Raw genomic sequence first — 20,884 nt, 5'->3', positions numbered from 1 at the left:
CAGCTCCGCCTCCCGACATCCTCCGCCCTGTGCCCCGCCCCCTCTTGGGGTCATCGCTGCCATTCCCCTCCTCCATCGGGCCCCCCTCCCTCTTACCGGGCCCGTGCAGCGCCTCTGTCCGAAGGCGCTGCACGGGCAAGAAGAAAGCTGATGCCTGCCTTCGCCCGGCTTTGGTCGCGCGTCTCTCTCCTGCTGCGCCCGCCCCTGTCTGACGTCGGTAACCTACGTAGGTTACCGACGTCAGACAGGGGCGGGCCCAGGAGGAGAGAGACGCGCGACAGAAGCTGGGCGAAGGCAGGCATCAGCTTTCTTCTTGCCCGTGCAGCGCCTTCGGACAGAGGACAGAGGACAGAGGTGCTGCACGGGCCCGGTAAGAGGGAGGGGGCCTGATGGAGGAGGGGAATGGCGGCGACGACCCCAAAAGGGGGCGGGGTACAGGGCGGAGGATGTCGGGAGGCGGAGCTGAGGTGAGACAGAGTAGTGAGGAAGGGAGGGGGGCAGGGGCTGCTAGAATTTTGCTTTTTCGGGGGGGGAGCGGCGGAAAGTGGTGAGCAGCGGGGGGGGGGGGGGGGGGGCAAGGCCGTCCATACAGGACGCTCCTGATGAGCGCCCTTGCCCCCTCCCGACCCTTTTTTTTTTAATTTTTGTTTTGATTTGGGAGCCATGTGCTTGTGATTTGACTGTGTTTTGACTGTTTGTGGCATGCGCAGAGCAGCTAATATAACGCTTGGCTGCTCTGCGCATGATTTGGGGGCCGATTAACGATGTGTATTGTGATTCTTTGATACATTGTACGTTTCAATACCGATCTCAGCATGTGTGACTTTTTTTTTTTGGTGCATTTTTCGTTATTTTAAAATCGTTAGGGACTTTAACGATTTAGATTTTTTTACGTTTGGTTGCTGCATCTGCCTCTTAAAGTGTAATTTCTTACTCGGTCACTAGGAGGAGTTACGTTAAAAAAGCGCAATGCTGATCTACTATCAACCTGTGCCGAACTGTAGTGTTACCGGATCCAAAATCTATACCTCCGAGACTCCACGTTTGTTTGTTTTTAGTGCATACAAGATATACATGGGATGCATTCCTCACGCCCGTCATCATTTTAGTCACCCTTTTCTGCAATGCAAGTTAGCTGTTAGTACAACATGAAGAGCTCCCTCTCCACGCAGTTTTGCTCACTGGGCGCATGGAATGGATCCACCGGGTTCACCACAAGATAATCGAGGAGGAGAAAGTCCGACCCCGCCTCCGGCACTTGATTAGTTCAGGCACCGCTTCCGAAATCTCTCTTTCACCCGTTACGTCACCCTGGCAGGCCTCGCCCTCATCCAATGAGCTGAGAAAGCGACGTCAGATGACGCGCTTAGTAGCCGCCGGCTGGAAGCTGCTGCAGTGCGCATGCGTTGCTTTGCTTTCTGCCCACAGTAAAGATGGCGGGGACGGGGCTAGTGGCTGGAGACGTGGTGGTAGACGCGCTGCCTTATTTTGATCAGGGATACGATGCGGCTGGTGTGCGGGAGGCGGTGAGGACTCTGGTGATAGCTGGAGGGTGAAGGCCAGGCCACAGCGGGGACTTCTAACTTCATTTTCTCTTCTTCTATTGTCGGGGGGGGGGGGGGGGGGGGGGGGGGGGGATTCCTGATTGCTTCCTACTACCTTGGGGGTGGGGTGGCTCTTTCTCCACCTCTCCCTCATTGCCTGGTTGGGGGGAGGCTCCTGTCTATACTTTCACATGCTACCTTGTGTATGTTTCCCCTTACTACATGGTTGGGTTGGGTTGGGGTGGGGTGGAGGGCTCCTGCTGTGGGGAGAGAAGAGAAGAAGGCAGGGGATCAGGGTTGCCAGGTGGAAAATTTTTTTCCAGCCTAAAGGAGCCCAAAATCCAGCCCAAAACCCGCCCAAACTCAAACCCCGCCCCTGACACCCCCCGCCCCCGCGTCATCACCCCCGCCGTCATCAACCCCGCCCCTGCCGTCATCGGCCCCGCCTCCCCCGTCATCGGCCCCGCCTCCCCGTCACTAACCCCGCCTCCCACGTCACTAACCCCGCCCAGAAACGTCATTAACCGCGGCCGAAAAAAGCCGGCGAAAAAAACCGCCCCGAAGCCAAAAAGGAGCCCAAAAAACCGCAACCCGCCGCGGGCAAAAATTTCCCGCGGCGGGTCGCGGAAAACTGCCCAATTGGGCGGTAAAACCGCCCACCTGGCAACACTGCAGGGGATTCATTTAACCTCCTTGATCAAGACCGTCTGGGTGGGGAGGAAAATCCTGATTATACTTTTGATAGCACTAACTAAATTTAATAGAAAAATAAATGTTGACAGCTTGGCCAACTAATGTATGGGATAGGACATCAATAGAAATCAAACAAAATAAAACATGGAAAAGAAAATAAGATGGTACCTTTTTTATTGGACATAACTTAATACATTTCTTGATTAGCTTTCGAAGGTTGCCCTTCTTCCTCAGATCGGAAATAAGCAAATGTGCTAGCTGACAGTATATATAAGTGAAACATCCAAGCATTTCATTGACAGTCTAGCAGGGTGGGGGTAGGTAGGAGGTATGCATGGGGACATCAAAGCATTTCATTGATAGTCTAACAGGATGGGTGTGGGTAGGTGAGGGGAGGGTGATCAACAGAGACATACAGCTTTATGGTTTATAATGGGCTAGGAACCCCAGATCCTTGTTAAGTCCTTTCTGTTGGGTGTTAAAATATTCAATCATTCTGACTTCAAAGGTCTTACGTTCTTGTATGGTTTTAAAGTTACCTTTCAGGATTCTCACTGTGAAGTCACTGGTACAGTGTCCTGGTCCTGTAAAATGTTGACCAACAGGCGTGGGAACCCTGCTGGCACCAGTATTGTTCATATGATGTCTATGTAAATTGAATCTTGTCTTAAGCATCTGGCCTGTTTCTCCAATATAGCATCCTTCGTTACATTTTTTTACACTGAATGATATATACCACATTGGAAGATGAGGTATATATGGGTTCCTAGCCCATTATAAACCATAAAGCTGTATGTCTCTGTTGATCACCCTCCCCTCACCTACCCACACCCATCCTGTTAGACTATCAATGAAATGCTTTGATGTCCCCATGCATACCTCCTACCCACCCCCATCCTCCCACCCTGTCAGACTGTCATAGTAATGCTTGAAGGTTTTCACTTATATACACTGTCAGCTAGCACATTTGCTTATTTCCGATCTGAGGAAGAAGGGCAACCTTCGAAAGCTAATCAAGAAATGTATTAAGTTATGTCCAATAAAAAAGGTATCATCTTATTTTCTTTTCCATGTTTTATTTTGTTTGATTTCTATTGATAACCTTAATAGTGGACTAACACGGCTACCACACTCCTCTACTTAAGATTCTACATGGAATGTTGCTATTCCACTAGCAACATTCCATATTTAGATTGTAAGCTCTTTGAGCAGGGACTGTCTTTTGTGTATGGTGTACAGCGCTGCGTATGCCTTGTAGCACTATAGAAGTGATAAGTAGTAGTAGTAATGTAGAAGCCTGCCCTTGCAGATCAGCAACGCGGCCGCGCAGGCTTCTGTTTCTGTGAGTCTGACGTCCTGCACGTATGTGCAGGACGTTAGATTCCAGAAACAGAAGCCTACGTGGCCGCGTTGCTGATCTGCAAGGGCAGGCTTCTACATGGAATGTTGGTAGTGGAGGAGTAGCCTAGTGGTTAGTGTAGTGGCACATGGAATGTTGTTACTATTTGAGATTCTGGAATGTTGCTATTACTTGAGATTCTACATGGAATGTTGCTACTATTGGAGATTCTGTTGCTACTATTTGAGATTCTACATGTTATCAATAGAAATCAAACAAAATAAAACATGAAAAAGAAAATAAGATGATACCTTTTTTATTGGACATAACTTAATACATTTCTTGATTAGCTTTCGAAGGTTGCCCTTCTTCGTCAGATTGGAAATAAGCAAATGTGATAGCTGATAGTATATATAAGTGAAACATCCAAGCATTTCATTGATAGTCTAGCAGGGTGGGGGTAGGTAGGAGGTATGCATGGGGACATCAAAGCATTTCATTGATAGTCTAACAGGATGGGTGTGGGTAGGTGAGGGGAGGGTGATCAACAGAGACATACAGCTTTATGGTTTATAATGGGCTAGGAACCCCAGATCCTTGTTAAGTCCTTTCTGTTGGGTGTTAAAATATTCAATCATTCTGACTTCAAAGGTCTTACGTTCTTGTATGGTTTTAAAGTTACCTTTCAGGATTCTCACTCTGAAGTCACTGGTACAGTGTCCTGGTCCTGTAAAATGTTGACCAACAGGCGTGGGAACCCTGCTGGCACCAGTATTGTTCATATGATGTCTATGTAAATTGAATCTTGTCTTAAGCATCTGGCCTGTTTCTCCAATATAGCATCCTTCGTTACATTTTTTTACACTGAATGATATATACCACATTGGAAGATGAGGTATATATGGGTTCCTAGCCCATTATAAACCATAAAGCTGTATGTCTCTGTTGATCACCCTCCCCTCACCTACCCACACCCATCCTGTTAGACTATCAATGAAATGCTTTGATGTCCCCATGCATACCTCCTACCTACCCCCACCCTGCTAGACTGTCAATGAAATGCTTGGATGTTTCACTTATATATACTATCAGCTACCACATTTGCTTATTTCCAATCTGACGAAGAAGGGCAACCTTCGAAAGCTAATCAAGAAATGTATTAAGTTATGTCCAATAAAAAAGGTATCTTCTTATTTTCTTTTCCATGTTTTATTTTGTTTGATTTCTATTGATAACCTTAAGAGTGGACTAACACGGCTACCACACTCTTCTACTTGGGATAGGACAGAAACTGAGCTCTCAGGGCTTCACAGTTCTCCGCTTTGTCTATACCGCTAATATCTCATTGTAACTCTCATGTATCTTCTTAGGCTGCTGCTTTGGTGGAAGAAGAAACAAGGAGATACAGACCTACCAAGAACTACCTGAGTTATTTAGTGACCCCTGACTACACTGCTTTTGAAGTGAGCTTGTAATATTTGCTTTCTATCCCATAGTGCTTTGTGGTTATACCCAGCCATCAAAATGTTACTTAGTGTCATTTTAAGGGAAAATTTTTAAACACCCCATTGTGATTCCCAGTCTGTAGCACTATTTTCCCAGTGGTTTTTGTACCATTTCTCCAAATGAAAATATATGAAGGCTTTCACTTTGATAATGGCTGTGGGTAGGGGGATGCGTGGCAAGATGGCGGCTTAACTGTGGTCTGCTTGCTGGGTCTGGTGTCTACTGGTGGGGTTTTTTTCCCTGCTATTTTCAGCTATGCCCCACATGAAATGCAAGGGGGTTGTGAAAAGCCAACCGCTGCTTGACAGAACTTCCCCGGTTCAGGGTATTGAAAGAACTCAAATATGAAATTGCTGATTTGCTGCTAGTGATCTGTAACCTGTCGTTAAAATCATCCGTAGTACCTGAAGACTGGAGGGTGGCCAATGTGATGCCGATATTTAAAAAGGGTTCCAGGGGTGATCCAGGAAATTACAGACCAGTAAGCCTGACTTCAGTGCTGGGCAAAATAGTGGAAACTATTATACAGAATAAAATTACAGAACATGTAGACAAACATGGTTTAATAGGACAGAGTCAGCATGGATTCAGCCAAGGGAGATCTTGCCTCACCAATTTGCTTCATTTCTTTGAAGATGTGAATAAACATGTTGATAAAGGTGAGCCACTTCATGTGGGGTAGCTAGATTTTCAGAAAGTTTTTGACAAAGTTCCTCATGAGAGACTCCTGAGAGAATTAAGGAGTCTCATGGGGTAGGAGGCTATGTCCTTTGGTGGACTAAGAATTGGTTATTGGACAGAAAACAGAGTGTAGGGTTAAATGGCCATTTTTCTCAATGAAGGAGGGTGAATAGTGCAATGCTGCAGGGATCTGTACTGGGACTGGTGCTATTTAACATATTTATGAATGATCTGGAAATCGGAACAAGTGAGGTGACTAAACTTGCAGATCACACAAAACTATTCAAAGTTGTGAAAACGCATTTGGATTGTGAAAAATTGCCTGAAGACCTTATGAAACTAGAAGACTGGACATCCAAGTGGCAGCTGAAATTTAATGTAGACAAATGCAAAGTGATGCACATTGGGAAGAATAATGCAAATCATAGTTATCTGATGCTAGGATCTGCTAGGGAGCTGAGCACAGCAGTGAGAGCAAAACACACTGTCGCTGCTGTGTGTGTTGAGGTTTTAAGGCACCCTGAGCGTTGCCTAGTTCATGCCTTAAACCAGCCCTGGCTCCACTGGAGGGATTAGGGGAGGTTGGTTGGCTGCCCTCCTTTCATCAATCTCGTAGCAGTTATGTCACCTCCCCCCAACCTGAAAGTGATACTGGCAATGGACACTGGGCTCTTAACAACTTTGGGGAGAAATAAGCATTTGTTTGTAAAACAGCTAACATAAACATCTTCTGTTGGCTATTTCATTCCGTAAATGACTAGCGGAATGTGAGACGTCTCAATTCCTGATCTGTATGTCCTTTCTAAACTACCGCTCTTTGTGCAATCTGAGATGCAGAGAGCCAAAAGTTTGTCACATCTGTGATGGAAATCCACAATTTTCTTTGTTTAAATCTCAGCTTTGGTTCGTTCCACTGATTCCTCGATTTGTCAAATGCAGTTGTGGAGATGTGCTGTTAGTGCTGTTGGATAAGAGCCAGTTAGTACATGACTGGTTAACCAGTCTTGGTTTTGTGCATTTACAGACTGAAATAATGAGAAATGAGTTTGAGCGACTAGGAGCACGGCAGCCGTTGGAACTTCTGAGCATGAAAAGGTAAGTCCTGCAGGTTTAGATTTTCAAATCTGTTGTTCTGAAGTGTAGCTTTACACTCTCTGCCAGATGACAGGAAGCAGGGTGTAAAATATACCAGACTCACAGAGCATTAGCTGAAGAGTCATCAGATGTCTAGGATGAATTGGGAGAGCCCTTTGTTGGAAGTCTGCCTTTTGCAGCTAGTGTTTGTATCTGATTTTTAGCGAGCTTTAATCCCCCTTTTTATTTTTCTTATAATTGGTGATCTGGCTATGTGCTCGGAGCATTGGCCCCTTCTCAGGCCCTCTGATCACAGGGTACCTTGTCCTGTCTTCTTAGGAACTGCCATTCCTTCTGGTCTGATGTGTAGCTGTTCCCCCCCCCCCCCCCCCACCCTTCCCCCAAGAGTTTAGGTGCAATGTTGGCTGAAGAAGATAGTGAATGTTACTTTGTGAAACTGAGAGATGATTTTACATAATTTTATTCATAGTGTAACAAAATATTTTTCTTTTTTACATTTTGTTAAACGTTCTGCTTTCTCTGATTAAAGAAAAGGTTGAGCGGGACATAAATATTCACCTCAGTTATGCTAAACTCTTGTGGGGTTTTTTTTTTTCTTTGTTACAGGTATGAACTGCCTGCCCCCTCCTCAGGACAGAAGAATGATATCACTGCATGGCAGGAATGCGTCAACAATTCTATGGCACAGCTGGAACATCAGGCCGTGCGCATTGAGAACCTCGAGCTCATGTCTCAACATGGCTGCAATGCTTGGAAAGTGTATAATGAGTGAGTCGCTTGCTGTTCCCCCTCTGATTTATTTACTTATCAACATTTTCAATAATACAGTCACAACAAATAGATGTGAAAAAGAACAGAAGAATATATGTTGAAAATATCAAGACAAATTTTAAAAAAGCAAACAAAAACAATCCAACCATCCACTTCAAGCCCTGCCCATACAGCGAAAGGCTGCCTGTCTGGATCGCTGCTGTTCCTGGAGATGGCAAAGAAGTACAGAGATGCATGACTCATGGGGGGGGGGGGAAGCAGAATTAAAGAGAGAGAGTGGATTTGAGGCAAAATGCAAAAAAAGGGAAAAAGAAACTGGTATAGCGCGCTGTCACATATAGTGTGCAGGGGCGTCATGCAGATAATAAAAATACATAACGCGTGTGTTATCCCCTGGATAGCGCACAACTTAATTAGTTAAGCCAATCAGTGCCCATAATTGCCACTTAATTATTGACACTAATTGGCATTAGAATTTACGTGCAGAACTGTAAGCGTATTCTATAACGTGATGTGTGTAAATTCTAAGTCGCATAGTTGAAAATGGAGCATGACCATGGACGCGGAATGGGCAGTTCGTTCTAAAATCTGTGTGCATGGTTATAGAATACATCTGGCCTGCAAGTAATTTAGGCGTCTTCATTTACACCAAGTTTTACTTGGCATAACTGCTTGTGAGTAAATTTAGTCACGTGGACGGGCGCTCGGTGTATTCTGTAAACTGTGTGTAAATTTAGGCTTATTCTATAGGCGTACTTTATAGAATACGCCCAGGCATATTTTGTTCCAGCGCCGATTTTCTTTTAGGCACAATATATAGAATCAATCTAGTCCTATATACATAAAAATATGGTATTTATAATTGGCCCCCTGTCTATCCTTGTTGCATCAGCCAAGCCCTGCTAGCATGTTGATCTAAGGTGGATTCATTCTACATTTTCTGCAGTGAAATATCGATGTTTCCCGTGTTCTTTTCTCCTAGAAATCTGCTGCACCTAATAGAGCAATCACAAAAAGAACTCCAGAAGCTGAGGTGAGTGCGTTGATCTACCATTACGCTGTCTTTTATTCTTCTAAGCTTTCCAGATACAAACCTTTAAAATTGCTCACAGGGAAGAGCCAAAATTTGCAGAGGATATAAAACATTGAATCCATACATCTGGGTGAGAGGCAGGCGTGAACTGAGTTAATCTAGCACCCCACACACTGTCCAGTTATGTGCATACTGGCACTCTCCTGTTCATGAAAGAAGCAGACACCATTAGATGATACTAAGATTAAAAGGGGGGAGGGGTCACAAATAGGCATATTTTCAAAGCACTTAGCCTTCCAAAGTTCCATAGAAACCTATGGAACTTTGGAAGGCTAAGTGCTTTGAAAATACGCCTCAAAGTGGTTTACATTTCCTTAGCACCCCTGTGGACCGACTCAGAAAAGACTGATGGGTTGTGCACGCCTACCAGCAGGTGGAGACAGAACTCTGATTCTTGCGTGAGCCAATACTACCCTTGCCCAGCAGGTGGTAAATGTGGTGAGCCCTTAAGTACATACTGGGACAGACCGAAGGTCCATCAAGCCCAGCATCCTGTTTCCAACAGTGGCCAATCCAGGTCACAAATACCTGACAAGATCCCCAAAAAGTACAAAACATTTTATGCTGCTTATCCCAGAAATAAGCAGTGGATTTTCCCCAAGTGCATTTTAATAATGGCTTATGGACTTTTCTTTTAGGAAGATATCCGAACTTTTTTTAAAACCCACTAAGCTTACTGTTTTTACTACATTCTGTGGCAATGAATTCCAGAGTAAGTACACGTTGAATGAAGAAATATTTTCTCCATCCATGTATTGCTCTGCATTGTCACCAGATTTTTGTTTGCCTTGTTGGAAAAATGTATCATTTGTTAATAATGACTTCAAACAAATAAAAATAAAAAAAAATAAATATTTTCTCCAATTCATTTTATATGTACTACTTTGGAGCTTCATTGCATGCCCTCTAGTCCTAGTATTTTTGGAAAGAGTAAACAAGCGATTCACATCTACCTGTTCCTCTACATTCATTATTTTATAGACTTCTATCATATCTCCCCTCAGCCATCTTTTCTTCAAGCTGAAGAGCCTCATAGGGAAATCGTCCCATCCCCTTTACCATTTTTGTCGCTCTTCTCTGCACCTTTTCTAATTCCACTCTATCTTTTTTGAGATTCGGTGGCCTTCAGTCTGTATTGATTTTCTATTTTATCTTTTATTCTTTCTTGCCTGAAAAAAAAAAAGAAAGAAATTGGATTATCCTTCTTCTACCTGCCTTCTGTACTGTGTCAGGTCCCTGTTTGCTGGCAGAGGTTGAGGTCCGTGAAGGTTCTCTGGAGCCTTGGGGGTGCTAAACTCAGGCAGCGGAGTACCTCCCCCTCCTTACACCCCCGGTAGTCCCTTGAAGTCCCGTGGGGGACCTCTCTGACTTGAACCTTGGACTATGGGTCTCAGCCCTTTTGAGGAAACGGTGTTTTTTGAGTGCCGCGGGGAGACAGCCACGCTGTTAGAGAGTGTTTGGTTATTCAGAGTGTCAAAGAAATCGGCTCTCTAATAAGAGCCCCTATTTATGGAGAAATTTATACGACTGCATCTGTACTGATGATGCATGTTCTGGCCTTGTCAGTGACATTCACATAACATTATTATTCCCATTGTTGTGACTTCAGGGGTGACATGATTGTCTCACCTGCACCACATTGAGGGAGTCACCTTGACAAGAAGGCAGGGTTTCATAAACAATGTGCAGAGTTGCCAGCCACAGGTCTGTCCAGTTGCAAAGGTAATTCCAAAAGTCATTGACTGTTCTGGCCATGAAGTTAACTTAGAATAACAACTTTGTTATTCTAGTACTCTGAGAACCTTATCAGCAGTCCTTGTGCTGTATTCAAGGTTGAGGAAAGATGGAAAGTCTGGGTCTGCATATGAAAGTCAGATTGTTGATACTAGATAGTGCCATGTATTATATTCCCATATATCTGTTACATAGGAACACACATATATAGTGGTTCATAGTGCTGGTTTTGCTCCTAGAGATCAGAGCAAAGTCTTATCAGGAGAGCTGTCAGGTCACGGACAGGGTCGTTCCCTTTCTAGAATCCCTCGGATGGGTGATGATTCTTCCACAAAGTCGTTTTGAACTGCCTTGGGCACTGGACTACCTCGAGGTCTCGTTCAACACTTTACAGGGCTGTGTGTTTCTTTCTCCATCCTGGATTCGCAACCTCCTTCACTGACTGGTTCCCTGGACCAGGGATTTTCAGGTTCTCGGTTCCATAGCAGCGGCCATAGATGTGATTCCGTAGGCCAAAGCTTATATGCAACCTCTGCAGTGGTCTCTTCTCTCCCTGTGGTGCTCTCAGTTGGGCTCTTTGGAGGATCATTTGCCGCTCTGAGCAGAGGCATGCACAACTCTCAGTTGGTGGCTCCTTACTCCCGGTCTTTCCAAGGGATGATGGTAACAACCGATGCCAGCCTCAAGGGCTGGGGAGGCCGTTTTCAGGGGCAGTTGGTGCAGGGACTCTGGTCCCGGGAGGAAACGTTTGGGCTTACCAACCTGTTGGAGACCAGACCGATTCATTTGGCGCTTTTGCATTTCGCAGTCTGATTCAGGGCAAGGCGGTGCAAGTTCTCTTTGACAATGCTACGGAGGTGGCGTACGTCAGTCATCAGGGCGGTACAAAGAGTCGTCAGCTAGCAGAGGAGACTTTCCTTCTCATGAGTTGGGCCAAATGTCATCTCTTGGATCTGTCTGTATCTCACGTGGCCGGGACGCAGAACATTCAGGCCAACTTCCTCAGTCAGACTCTGAACCCAGGGGAATGGGCTTTGAGTTCTGAGGCCTATGACACAACACTGTAGTCCATCAGTGCAGCGTTCTGATAATTGATCTGATAGTGATGCCGGTCAGTGCCAAGACAGCGCGGTTCTTCAGTCGGAGAAAGAATTGTCGTTCGGAGGGCATCAATGCCCTGATTCTGCCCTGGTCAGTAGGTTTGCTTTGTGTGTTCTCTCCGTGGCCTCTGTTGGGTCGTGTCATTCAGCGAATCGAAAGTCATAAAGGGCAGGTGGTTCTGTTGGTTCCAGTTTGGCCAAGAAGACCATGGTATGCTGATCTGATACGTCTTGTGGTAGGATCAACGCTGAAGCTGCTAGACTCTTTGAATTTGCTGATGCAGGGACCAATAGTTATGTCAAATCCAGCTCGGTTTTATCTTACAGCTTGGCTCTTGAAAAGCTGCGCTTAAGAAAGAGAGGATATTCATGCTACAGTCTTGTCGTACCTCTATGTCTCTCACTTATGTATGAGTTTGGAGAGTTTTCGAGGCCTGGTGTGCAGATCAGAGCTTTGGAGGCTTTGCATGCATCAGTTGCACATATTCTGGATTTTTTGCAGGGCAGGTTTGATAAGGGTTTAGCCCTTGCATCTTTAAAGGTTCAAATTGTGGCCTTGGCTTGTTTTAGGGGCTGGGAGAAGGGCAAGCCCTTGGTGAGTCATTCAGATGCGGTCCAGTTTCTCCGAGGTGTCAGTAACCTTTGGCCACCAAGGCAAGATCCTTTTCCTTCTGGTGAACTGAAGTTGGTCTTCTCTGCATTGATTCGGCCTCCTTTTGAGCCACTGTTGTCTTCTCTCTCAAGTCTGTTTTCTTGGTTGCCATGTCTTCAGCTTGCTGCATGTTGGAATTGCAGGCCCTTTCATGAAGGTTGCCCTTCTTGGAGTTTTCGAAGGCAAGAGTAATTCTGCAGCACGTTCCCTTCTTTTCTTCCTAAGGTCTTGTCCTTTCATTTGAACCAGGCTGTGGTATTGCCCACTCTGGGTGGCTCTTCCAGCTCGGATGAGCAGCAGTGTCTGTGTAAGCTGGATGTGCGGAGAGTTTTGCAGGAGTATGTGCGAAGGACAGAGGACTTTCGGCAATCAGACTGTCTTTTCGTTCTGTTTGTTGGTGGTTGCAAAGGTTTGGCCACTTCTAAGTCTACTATTGCCCTTTGGATTAAGGTTCTGCTTATCTTCTTATGGGCAGAGTGGTTCCAGAGGGCTTTCGGGTTCATTCCACGAGAGGTGTGACCTCTTCTTGGGCTGAGCGGTCTGTCATTCACTCTGTAGACCTCTGTAAGTTGGTGACCTGGTGTTCTCTCCATACTTTTGTTCATCACTATAGGGTGGATGTTCAAGCGTGTCAGGGTACTATTTTTGGGGAACTTGTTCTTAATGTTGGCTTTCTGGGTCCCACTCTTAAATGCACTGCTTTGGTACTTCACATTGGTAGTTTCTGGGCCAGTCCAGAGGGGTGCTAAGGAAGACAATTTAGATCTTTACCAGCTAATTTTCTTTCCTTTTAGTCCCTCCGGACCTTCCCAGATCCCTCCCTTTTTGTTTTTCCTAGGTAATCCTTTTTTTTGTCAATGTTTGTTGGCTTTGCAGAGAGAGAGCTAGTTCTGGCTTCTGTGAGTTCTAGTTCTACTGTTAGTATACAATTAAAAATAAAACCGTTTTATATGTATGCGCCAGCAATATTGCTCATTTTGTGAGTGGCTGTTAAGAGGCTGGTGAGCACAGATGCAGGTTCTCTTCTCTTTCGTCCACTCTTGCTTTTGATATGGAGATACTGATTCAGTCCGAGGCTCGGCAAGTGTATTATTGGCTCACGCAAGGATCGGCATTCTCAGCCTCCATCTGCTGATAGGCGTGCACAACCCATCAGTCATTTCTTGGCCGGTCAGGAGGGACTAAAGGAAAGAAAATTAGCAGGTAAGATCTAATTTGTCCTTATTATATTGAGCCTGCGAATAGGTGGGAATATGTGGGATACAAATGTTATAAATAAATAATATAGTCAGTCATAGGAGGTCCACCCCAGTTTTTGATCTCTTCTCTGATTGGAAATCTGTTGGAGATTGATGGGAAGGAGAGGGTGCAGGGCATTGCCATTAATTTCTTTTCTGTTTAGCATTTCTGGGGGTGGGGGGGGTTGTGGGGTGGTTTTTTTTTTTTTTTTTTTTTTTTTGTATAAATATTTTTTATTAAAAGGGGTTTTGTTTTGTTTTTTAACTGTTTTTATCCCAGCAGTTTCTCTTGTTCTTTTTGTCTTCCTATTCTATGGGAACTGTTCTATGAAGTCACAAGTCGGCCTTTATAACTATCTCTGGGTTAAAGGAATAAAGAGTTCACCTGAGGTGTCTTTTATGCCCCTCACATTTAGCCCACTCATTTGGCCAAGGATCATATACCACAGCTGACCTCTGAGGAACTGTTGTAGGTTCACCCTCAGACTAGTCAGTAGGTATGGCTATACAATGAGATTGCAACTGGGGATCCCTTTTCCTAGGGGCCTGTGAAGGGTTCCTTAGCAGGATCCACAGCCATAGCTGACCGAGCAGTAAAAACTTGGCTCAGGGATCAAACTTGGGTTTCCTTTGTGGTGACAAATGAACACTGCCATGAAAACATCAGACCAGCCCCTTCAAAACTGTGTTGGAACCCACTATTGGTGGAGGTTTTAGTACCTTGAACCAGGAAGGGTTGCAATTGCACAAGGAAAATCAAGTGGGAGGAGCAATATGAGCAGGCATCAGTAGGGGAGCCTTGTAGGGATACACAAGAAGCAGTATTAAAAGCACTGCTGTAATTACAGCAAAAATCATGCCAGTGCACCCACTCATGAGCGTAGTTTGTTTCATTTGGGGGGGGGGGGGCAAAGGATGGGGTGGGGCATATTAGCATATTCATTTGTATGTATGTGTGTGTGTATATATATATATATATATAATATGCTAATATGAAGGAAGGGAGGAAAAGCCAGCTCTTTCTCCCTTCCTGCCTCCTTACCCAGTACTCCCTCTTCCTCTCCAGTAGTATTTCCCCACCCTCTTTCCTATACCATGCCAGTGTTGACCTTAGAAGTGCATAGGCTCTATATGTAGATCCTTCAAGAGGTAGTGTGTCTTGATTTAGGCTCTAAAACCCTTTCTGATGTTTTGGTGCCACCTCAGTAAGGCCAACACACAATCTCCACTGCAAAACACTATACACAAACTTGTGCAAAAACACACTCATAACCTTACCAAACCATAACAGCACTAATTCCAAGGACAGGACGAGCAACAACCTTGCGTGGAAAGGCAGCACTGTAATTACACCGGGCTCTAAAACACCAGTACACATCCTAGTGAAAAGAAAAAAAGGGCTGCAAATACTACACGCTAGCAGAATACTGCACCTTGATCACACATGAAAAACACATGACACAACAGATATGAAAGTAAAATATGAAGGCAAAATACTGAACTGGAAAGTTACCTCAACAAGTCAGATTTGGCATGCAGCAATACTAGAGAAATTGAAACTTACATGCAAAATATCACAGATGCACATTTCCAAAAGCTGACACATTCCAATTAATAAATTCTGAATAAAATACTTTTTTCTACCTTTTGTTGTCAGCATTTAGTTTTTCTATTCGCTTTGGTCCCAGTGTCTTCTGTTTTATGTGTTTGGGGGGGGGGGCCATGCCCCCTCACCCCCACCCCCCTCTAAACTACGCCCATGCACCCAGGTTCTGAGCTTTGAGTTAAAACATTCAAACTGGACTGGCTCAGTGGCAGTACTGTGAACTTGACATTTCAATCTGGTCTCCTGCTTTCTGGGACTGGGAATGCTGTGGAGCAGGGTTGCCAAATAAAAAAAAAAAATTCCCACACAAAACTGTCAAAAACCCGCCCAAAAACCACACACACCCCGCCCCTTCCGTCATCAACCCCGCCCCCGCCGTCATCAGCCCTGCCCCCACCGTCATCGCCCCGCCCAATACGTCAGCAAACCCCGCCCAAAACATCACAAACCCCGCCTCTGACGCCATTAGCCCCACCCCCGCCGGCCGAAAAAACTGCCCCAAAACCCGCACAGAAAAAACAAAACGAGCCCAAAAAACCGCAACCCGCCGCAGGCAAAAGTTTCCTGCAGCAGGTTGCGGAAAACCGCCCATCTGGCAACCGTGCTGTGGAGGAAGGGTTCACAGCTCCCTAGAGAGTGGTGGGTTGGAAGGAGTTGTGGTCATTGCTTAGGACTGACACCACCTAGTGGCTGGAGGAGTTAAAGGTCTGTGCTTATAGGATTTAGGAAGGAGCCCTGTCACTGCATCTACTAGGTTATTTATTTATTACATTTGTATCCCACATTTTCCCGTATAGCAGTAGGCTCAATGTGGCTTACAGGTTCCGGAGAGGAGAGTATCAACTCCGGGAATATATACAGAGTGGAAAATAGAGTAACAGTAGGTGGAAGGAAACTGATAAGGTTCCGGATTAGAGAATACAACTCTGGGACGAATATATAGAGAAAAGTAATCCCAATGAGGCTGATAAGTCTCTGGGGATGGGACTACAGCTTCTAGTGAGCAAGACAGAGTAGAATAAGGGTAGAAGTACACTTAAATTATAACTGGAGTGATAAAAGAGTTATGTATATTGAGTTTGATATAAGATGGGAAAAATCTCCAGAGAGTTGCAACTAAAGGCCCATGCTGTCGGACCCCAGCCCAGGTTCTTACTGAGCTGGAAGTCCCAAGGAGGAGGACCGTGCCAGGTCAGGAAAAAAAAACACACACATACACACAAACTGCTGATGTCACATTGTTTTTTTTGCAGGAAACAAATCCAGGACCTAAACTGGCAGCGGAAAAACATACAACTGACGGCAGGAGGGAAGCTACGGGAAATGGAGTCCACGTTAGTATCACCTGCATTTCAGTCTCTGCATGTTCGGTGTTTCTTTACCACACTGGAAATTGAATGGGAGAAAAGGTTGGGGAAATGGGGCCCCTTCTATTTGTCACAGTTCTACATTTTCATTACCAATGCACTTGTTTGTTTATGCTAACCTGACCATTAATCAGTTGTTGACATTTTAATTGGATAAGGTAGCAAGATAAATGAGTAGGAAAATCACAGTAAGTATGGTCCTGAAAAATGAACTGATGCGACTGATACAGGAGCTACAAAAAGACGCTATTCCCAGTTCAGTCTGTCCCTCCTCGGGCTAACTGGGGATATATTCTTAGTAGCCTGAGCTTAAAGACCAGTGGAAATGCCGACCAGGCTGGTCTTCTGTGTGAATTTGCTGGACTGAGGCTGCTGAGGAGGTAGTGCCCATGATTGCGGAGTTTCAATCGCACAAGGAACCCTGGTGCATGGCTCATGGTCGAAACTCTGTATACTAAGTACGGTGGGGGGAGTGAGCTAAAATAGGGGGATAATTTCTAGGTAATTGGAAATGAAGGCTTATAGTATCAGATCCAAGTTGTGGTTCTGTTTGAGCTGGAAGTCCAAAAGAGCAGAAACAAAGCACCAAGTTAAGGAAAAAAAATTCCCTTTTAATGTTCTGTTGCAAAATCTGTGCCGCTCCAGACCCGTTTCCTGTCCATTTACTGACTGGTGTTGCATTAGAATTTTTATTCTTTCTTTATTTCCTATATGTTAGTGCTTCTAATGCTTTGAGAATTAAGGAGCTCTTACAAAGCTGCCTTTAGCAGTTAGTATGGGTTTTACAGTGCAGCAATGTTGGTGCCAACCTGTGGTATGACATATATTACTAACTTCCTGACGTGGCAATGGGTGTATCCGGAGCGGAGTGGGGAGTGGTCTCTCCTGACAGCCAGTGCACAGCTTATTACCATGTGCTGGCTGACATGACTGGTGATAGGGCAGGCCACAATTATTGGCACCTCAAGAGGAGACAGCAAGTACTGTAGTTCTACCTGACTGGCATTAGCACACACTAAGGTGGAGCTGGCCGATGAAGTAAAATTAATAAAGGCAGACAGCCAGCTATCCCTGTGGTGGTTCACATCCCTGACATCCTTCACTGTAGCCAGTCTGTCTTGATCACCAATCCCCAGTGGGAGATTCCCACCACCCCCCCTCCAGGCCTGCCACTTGAACAATCAAACCCTCCACCTCTGATCTCTTCAGCCTGCTCCTGTAAGGCAAACCCTGTCTCATCAATCATGACTCTTCCCCCCCCCCCTTTTTCCCAGGATTCACTTGGAGGTTGCTGAAAGGTGAGGCTGGGTTGCTACAGTCCCATCTGCTGCTGCCCAGTTTGGCACTTCCCCCTTAAAATGGCATCTCTACCCCCTAGTGGTAGTCTCGTGACATCACCACTAGGGGATACTTATCCTTTTTGTAAAGGGAGAAAAATTCCCATGGAAAGGATCAAGCTATGCATCCAGTTTTTCCTACATCAGCGCACAACTGTGGAACGCACTACCAAAAGACTTGAAAAGCACATATGACCACTTACACTTAAGAAAGACACTTAAGACCCACCTCTTTGAAAAGTCTTACCCTACAGATCCAACGTAAATGCTTGATCTCTGACACAACTACATGAAGTTCATAATGGTCATCACACAACCCTCCTGTTGTACGATTCCTTTTTTGTGGTCCTACCACATGAACCTTATCCTACCACATCACCACCTTGTATTTGTTTACTCTGGAGTCTACAAACAGCTCTCTGGCACTGTGTAAGCCACATTGAGCCTACAAATAGGTGGGAAAATGTGGGATACAAATGTAACAAATAAAATAAATACCCCTTAGTGGTAATCTCATGAGACTACCACCAGGGGGCAGAGGTGCTATTTTGATCAATGGTGCTGATTGGGAAGCAGCAGAAGAGAAAACCGCAGCTGCTTAGCCTCACCAGGGAGTCTTTCAGTGACCCTGGAGAGGGATGGGGGGTGTATGGTAGGATCAAGGGAGGCAGGGTTTGCCTTATGGGGGTGAGCTTTGATTGGCAGGGCTGGAGAAGGAAGGCTGGCATAGGATTGTGTGTGGGGGGGGGGGGGGGGGGGGACTGCACTTCTAAAATACCCATAACTGGAAGGGCTCAGTCCTTTTTTTATTTTTCTTTAGTAATGGGTTGTAGGTTTTAAAATATGTAATTTTGTTTTTATGGTGTTCTTCACCCTAACCATCTCAAAACGTAGAAATACCTTCTTGTGGATGGATAGCACTGACTAAGGAAACATTTATCTTTTCAGTTTCAATTTTGGAGGATTACTGAGTGTCATGCAGCGCTGACACAAATTAGCAAATTAAAAAAAAAATGTTTTCTTTTCACTACATTTAAGAGTTTGTTAGCCTAAAACCATGCTGATTTGTAAACTTAATGTACTAACAAGGAAATGTATATTGAAATATTGGACGGCTGATACGGGGCCGGAATTTTGGCACTGGCGAAACCTTGTGCATCAGCTGATGATGTGGGAGGCAAAGGAAGTTAATAGATCGCCTAAAAAGAAAAACAAAATTCCTTAAAATCTGGGGTGTTTACATAGATACACTGTCGTAGAGGGCGAAGAGCTTGGTGCTCAATTGTTTTAGCGGACAGACGAACACATAGAGATAGCAATATTGGAACACGGGGAAAGGGGGAGGAAGGGGGAAAAGGAATATAGGGATGGAGGAAGTGTAAGGAAGTAATTGCAGAAGTTACTGTGTTAAGGATTGGTTGAAGTTGTTTGTTGTTGAGGCGCAACTGTTGAAACATTGTAATGGGGGGGAGGGGGGGTTTAAACAACAAGAAAAGATTGATAATTGTCATAGTTAAATGATTCATGATCGAACTGATATGTATTAAGAAAATGTAAAGTGAATTATGTTTGGCAATGTCACTAATAAAATGTTGAAACGTAAGAGTTTGTTAGCCTAGTACTCTAAGAGCTCAACTGACCTTTGGTTTGTTAGTGGTTATCTTACAGTTGAAGTAGATTCAGAAGGAACATATAAAAATCCATAGGAAATATAAGCGCTGCATTCTTCCTAGTGGCCAAAAGGTGTCATGATGGCTCCAGGGACGGCATGGTCTGAAGCAAGCAAATAACTTCTTTAAAGACCCAGTAAATCTAACTCTATTTTTCTCTTTACTGCTTTGGAAACATTAATATAGCATGACACTTGGTGTGTGTGCTTTTATTGTTCCAGGTGGGTGTCGCTGGTCAGTAAAAACTTTGAGATAGAACGTGCCATTGTACAACTGGAGAATGAAATCAAGCAGATAAAGCAACAACATGGAGAGGAAAACAAGAGAACATTCAGTGTGATTTCTGACTTACGGGAATCAAATTCTCGAGTATTGGATAGGCTCTTGGAAACCTTCTTCAAAGGAACAGTTGAAACAGGAGACTCTCCAGGAGGAAATGAAGCTGAGACTTTACTGAGTTATGGGCGTGAGGATAATAATCATCTCTTCTGTACATAGAGAAGTCTGCTTGGGGAGAGCGAGAGTGTAGGGAGGGTCAGTTTAAGTAAACTTGGCTCTTTTAAACTGTTGTGAATTTAGAGCAGCTTCTTGGTTGTCTCTGAATATTTCTTCTCACTGTAATAAACATTTTCTAATATTGGAGTGTCTGGAAATGATGAAAATACTCTTAATTCTTTTTCAGTACTTTACGTTGCATTCCGATGCTGCCAAATGCTTACAAAAGGCAGGATGTGCTACCTTATGCTGGAGTTAACCAAATATTATGGTTTTAGCTGTTACTGAAGATAGATGTTGGATTTGCTGCAGCTCTCGTCTCTGTGTTCATGGGCTAAAAAACTTTGGCATTGTGAGGAAGAACGCAGTTAGAGCTGGCGCTAGGGAAAATAAAAAACACACATCCTTGTTTGACCTGGGTTCAGAGCTCTCTCACTCTGCTACTAAGGAACCTGAGATAACGCCTCTATGTACAGAGAAAGAAATCATAAACTTAATAAAATACCAAATGTTCACCTTTACAGTTAAAGTACATGGTCCTCTCATTGCATAACTAAAATCTAATTTATGTAGATAAGAAGTAAAGTCAATTACTGGGACCAGAACATTGTGCTGCCCCCTCCCAACACTGTACAACTGGATTGCTTTGCCTATCTAACCTAGGAGTGACTGATATGTCTGTTTCCTGATCCAGGCCTCTTTGAAACCAGAACATCTCTCTTTGCACAGTGGCCTACTGGTTAGGGTGGTGGACTTTGGTCCTGGGGAACTGAGGAACTGAGTTTGATTCCCACTTCAGGCACAGGCAGCTCCTTGTGTCCTCTGGGCAAGTCACTTAACCCTCCATTGCCCCATGTAAGCCGCATTGAGCCTGCCATGAGTGGGAAAGCGCAGGGTACAAATGTAATAAAAATAAAATAGATACTATTGGAGATTCTACATGGAATGTTGCTACTATTGGAG

The 20,884-nt window shown here is 44.7% G+C and overlaps 1 protein-coding gene across 1 annotated transcript; it reads left to right on the top strand.

Annotated features, from left to right (window-relative positions):
• The first annotated feature begins 1,401 nt into the window (after positions 1-1,401).
• Positions 1,402-20,318, top strand: BCAS2 (BCAS2 pre-mRNA processing factor). Its single transcript, XM_030221639.1, has 7 exons — positions 1,402-1,526; positions 4,947-5,039; positions 6,788-6,858; positions 7,465-7,626; positions 8,612-8,662; positions 16,306-16,386; positions 19,648-20,318. Exons 1-7 carry the CDS (start codon positions 1,434-1,436, stop codon positions 19,922-19,924), a joined length of 828 nt encoding a protein of 275 aa, XP_030077499.1. The 5' UTR covers positions 1,402-1,433; the 3' UTR covers positions 19,925-20,318.
• The last annotated feature ends 566 nt before the right edge of the window (positions 20,319-20,884 follow it).

Source organism: Microcaecilia unicolor, chromosome 12, assembly GCF_901765095.1.
Source record: "Microcaecilia unicolor chromosome 12, aMicUni1.1, whole genome shotgun sequence".
Classification (NCBI taxonomy): domain Eukaryota; kingdom Metazoa; phylum Chordata; class Amphibia; order Gymnophiona; family Siphonopidae; genus Microcaecilia; species Microcaecilia unicolor.
The sequence above is the reverse complement of the archived record's forward strand: the minus strand, read 5'-3'. Positions and strand labels throughout refer to the sequence as shown.

What these genes read in the sequence shown, in the direction of transcription:
- BCAS2 (XM_030221639.1), top strand. Translation starts at nt 1,434, where the DNA reads ATGGCGGGGACGGGGCTAGTGGCTGGAGACGTGGTGGTAGACGCGCTG. An exon ending in CTGACTACACTGCTTTTGAA is followed by an intron (nt 5,040 to 6,787) that starts GTGAGCTTGTAA and finishes GTGCATTTACAG; the next exon opens with ACTGAAATAATGAGAAATGA. An exon ending in GAACTTCTGAGCATGAAAAG is followed by an intron (nt 6,859 to 7,464) that starts GTAAGTCCTGCA and finishes TCTTTGTTACAG; the next exon opens with GTATGAACTGCCTGCCCCCT.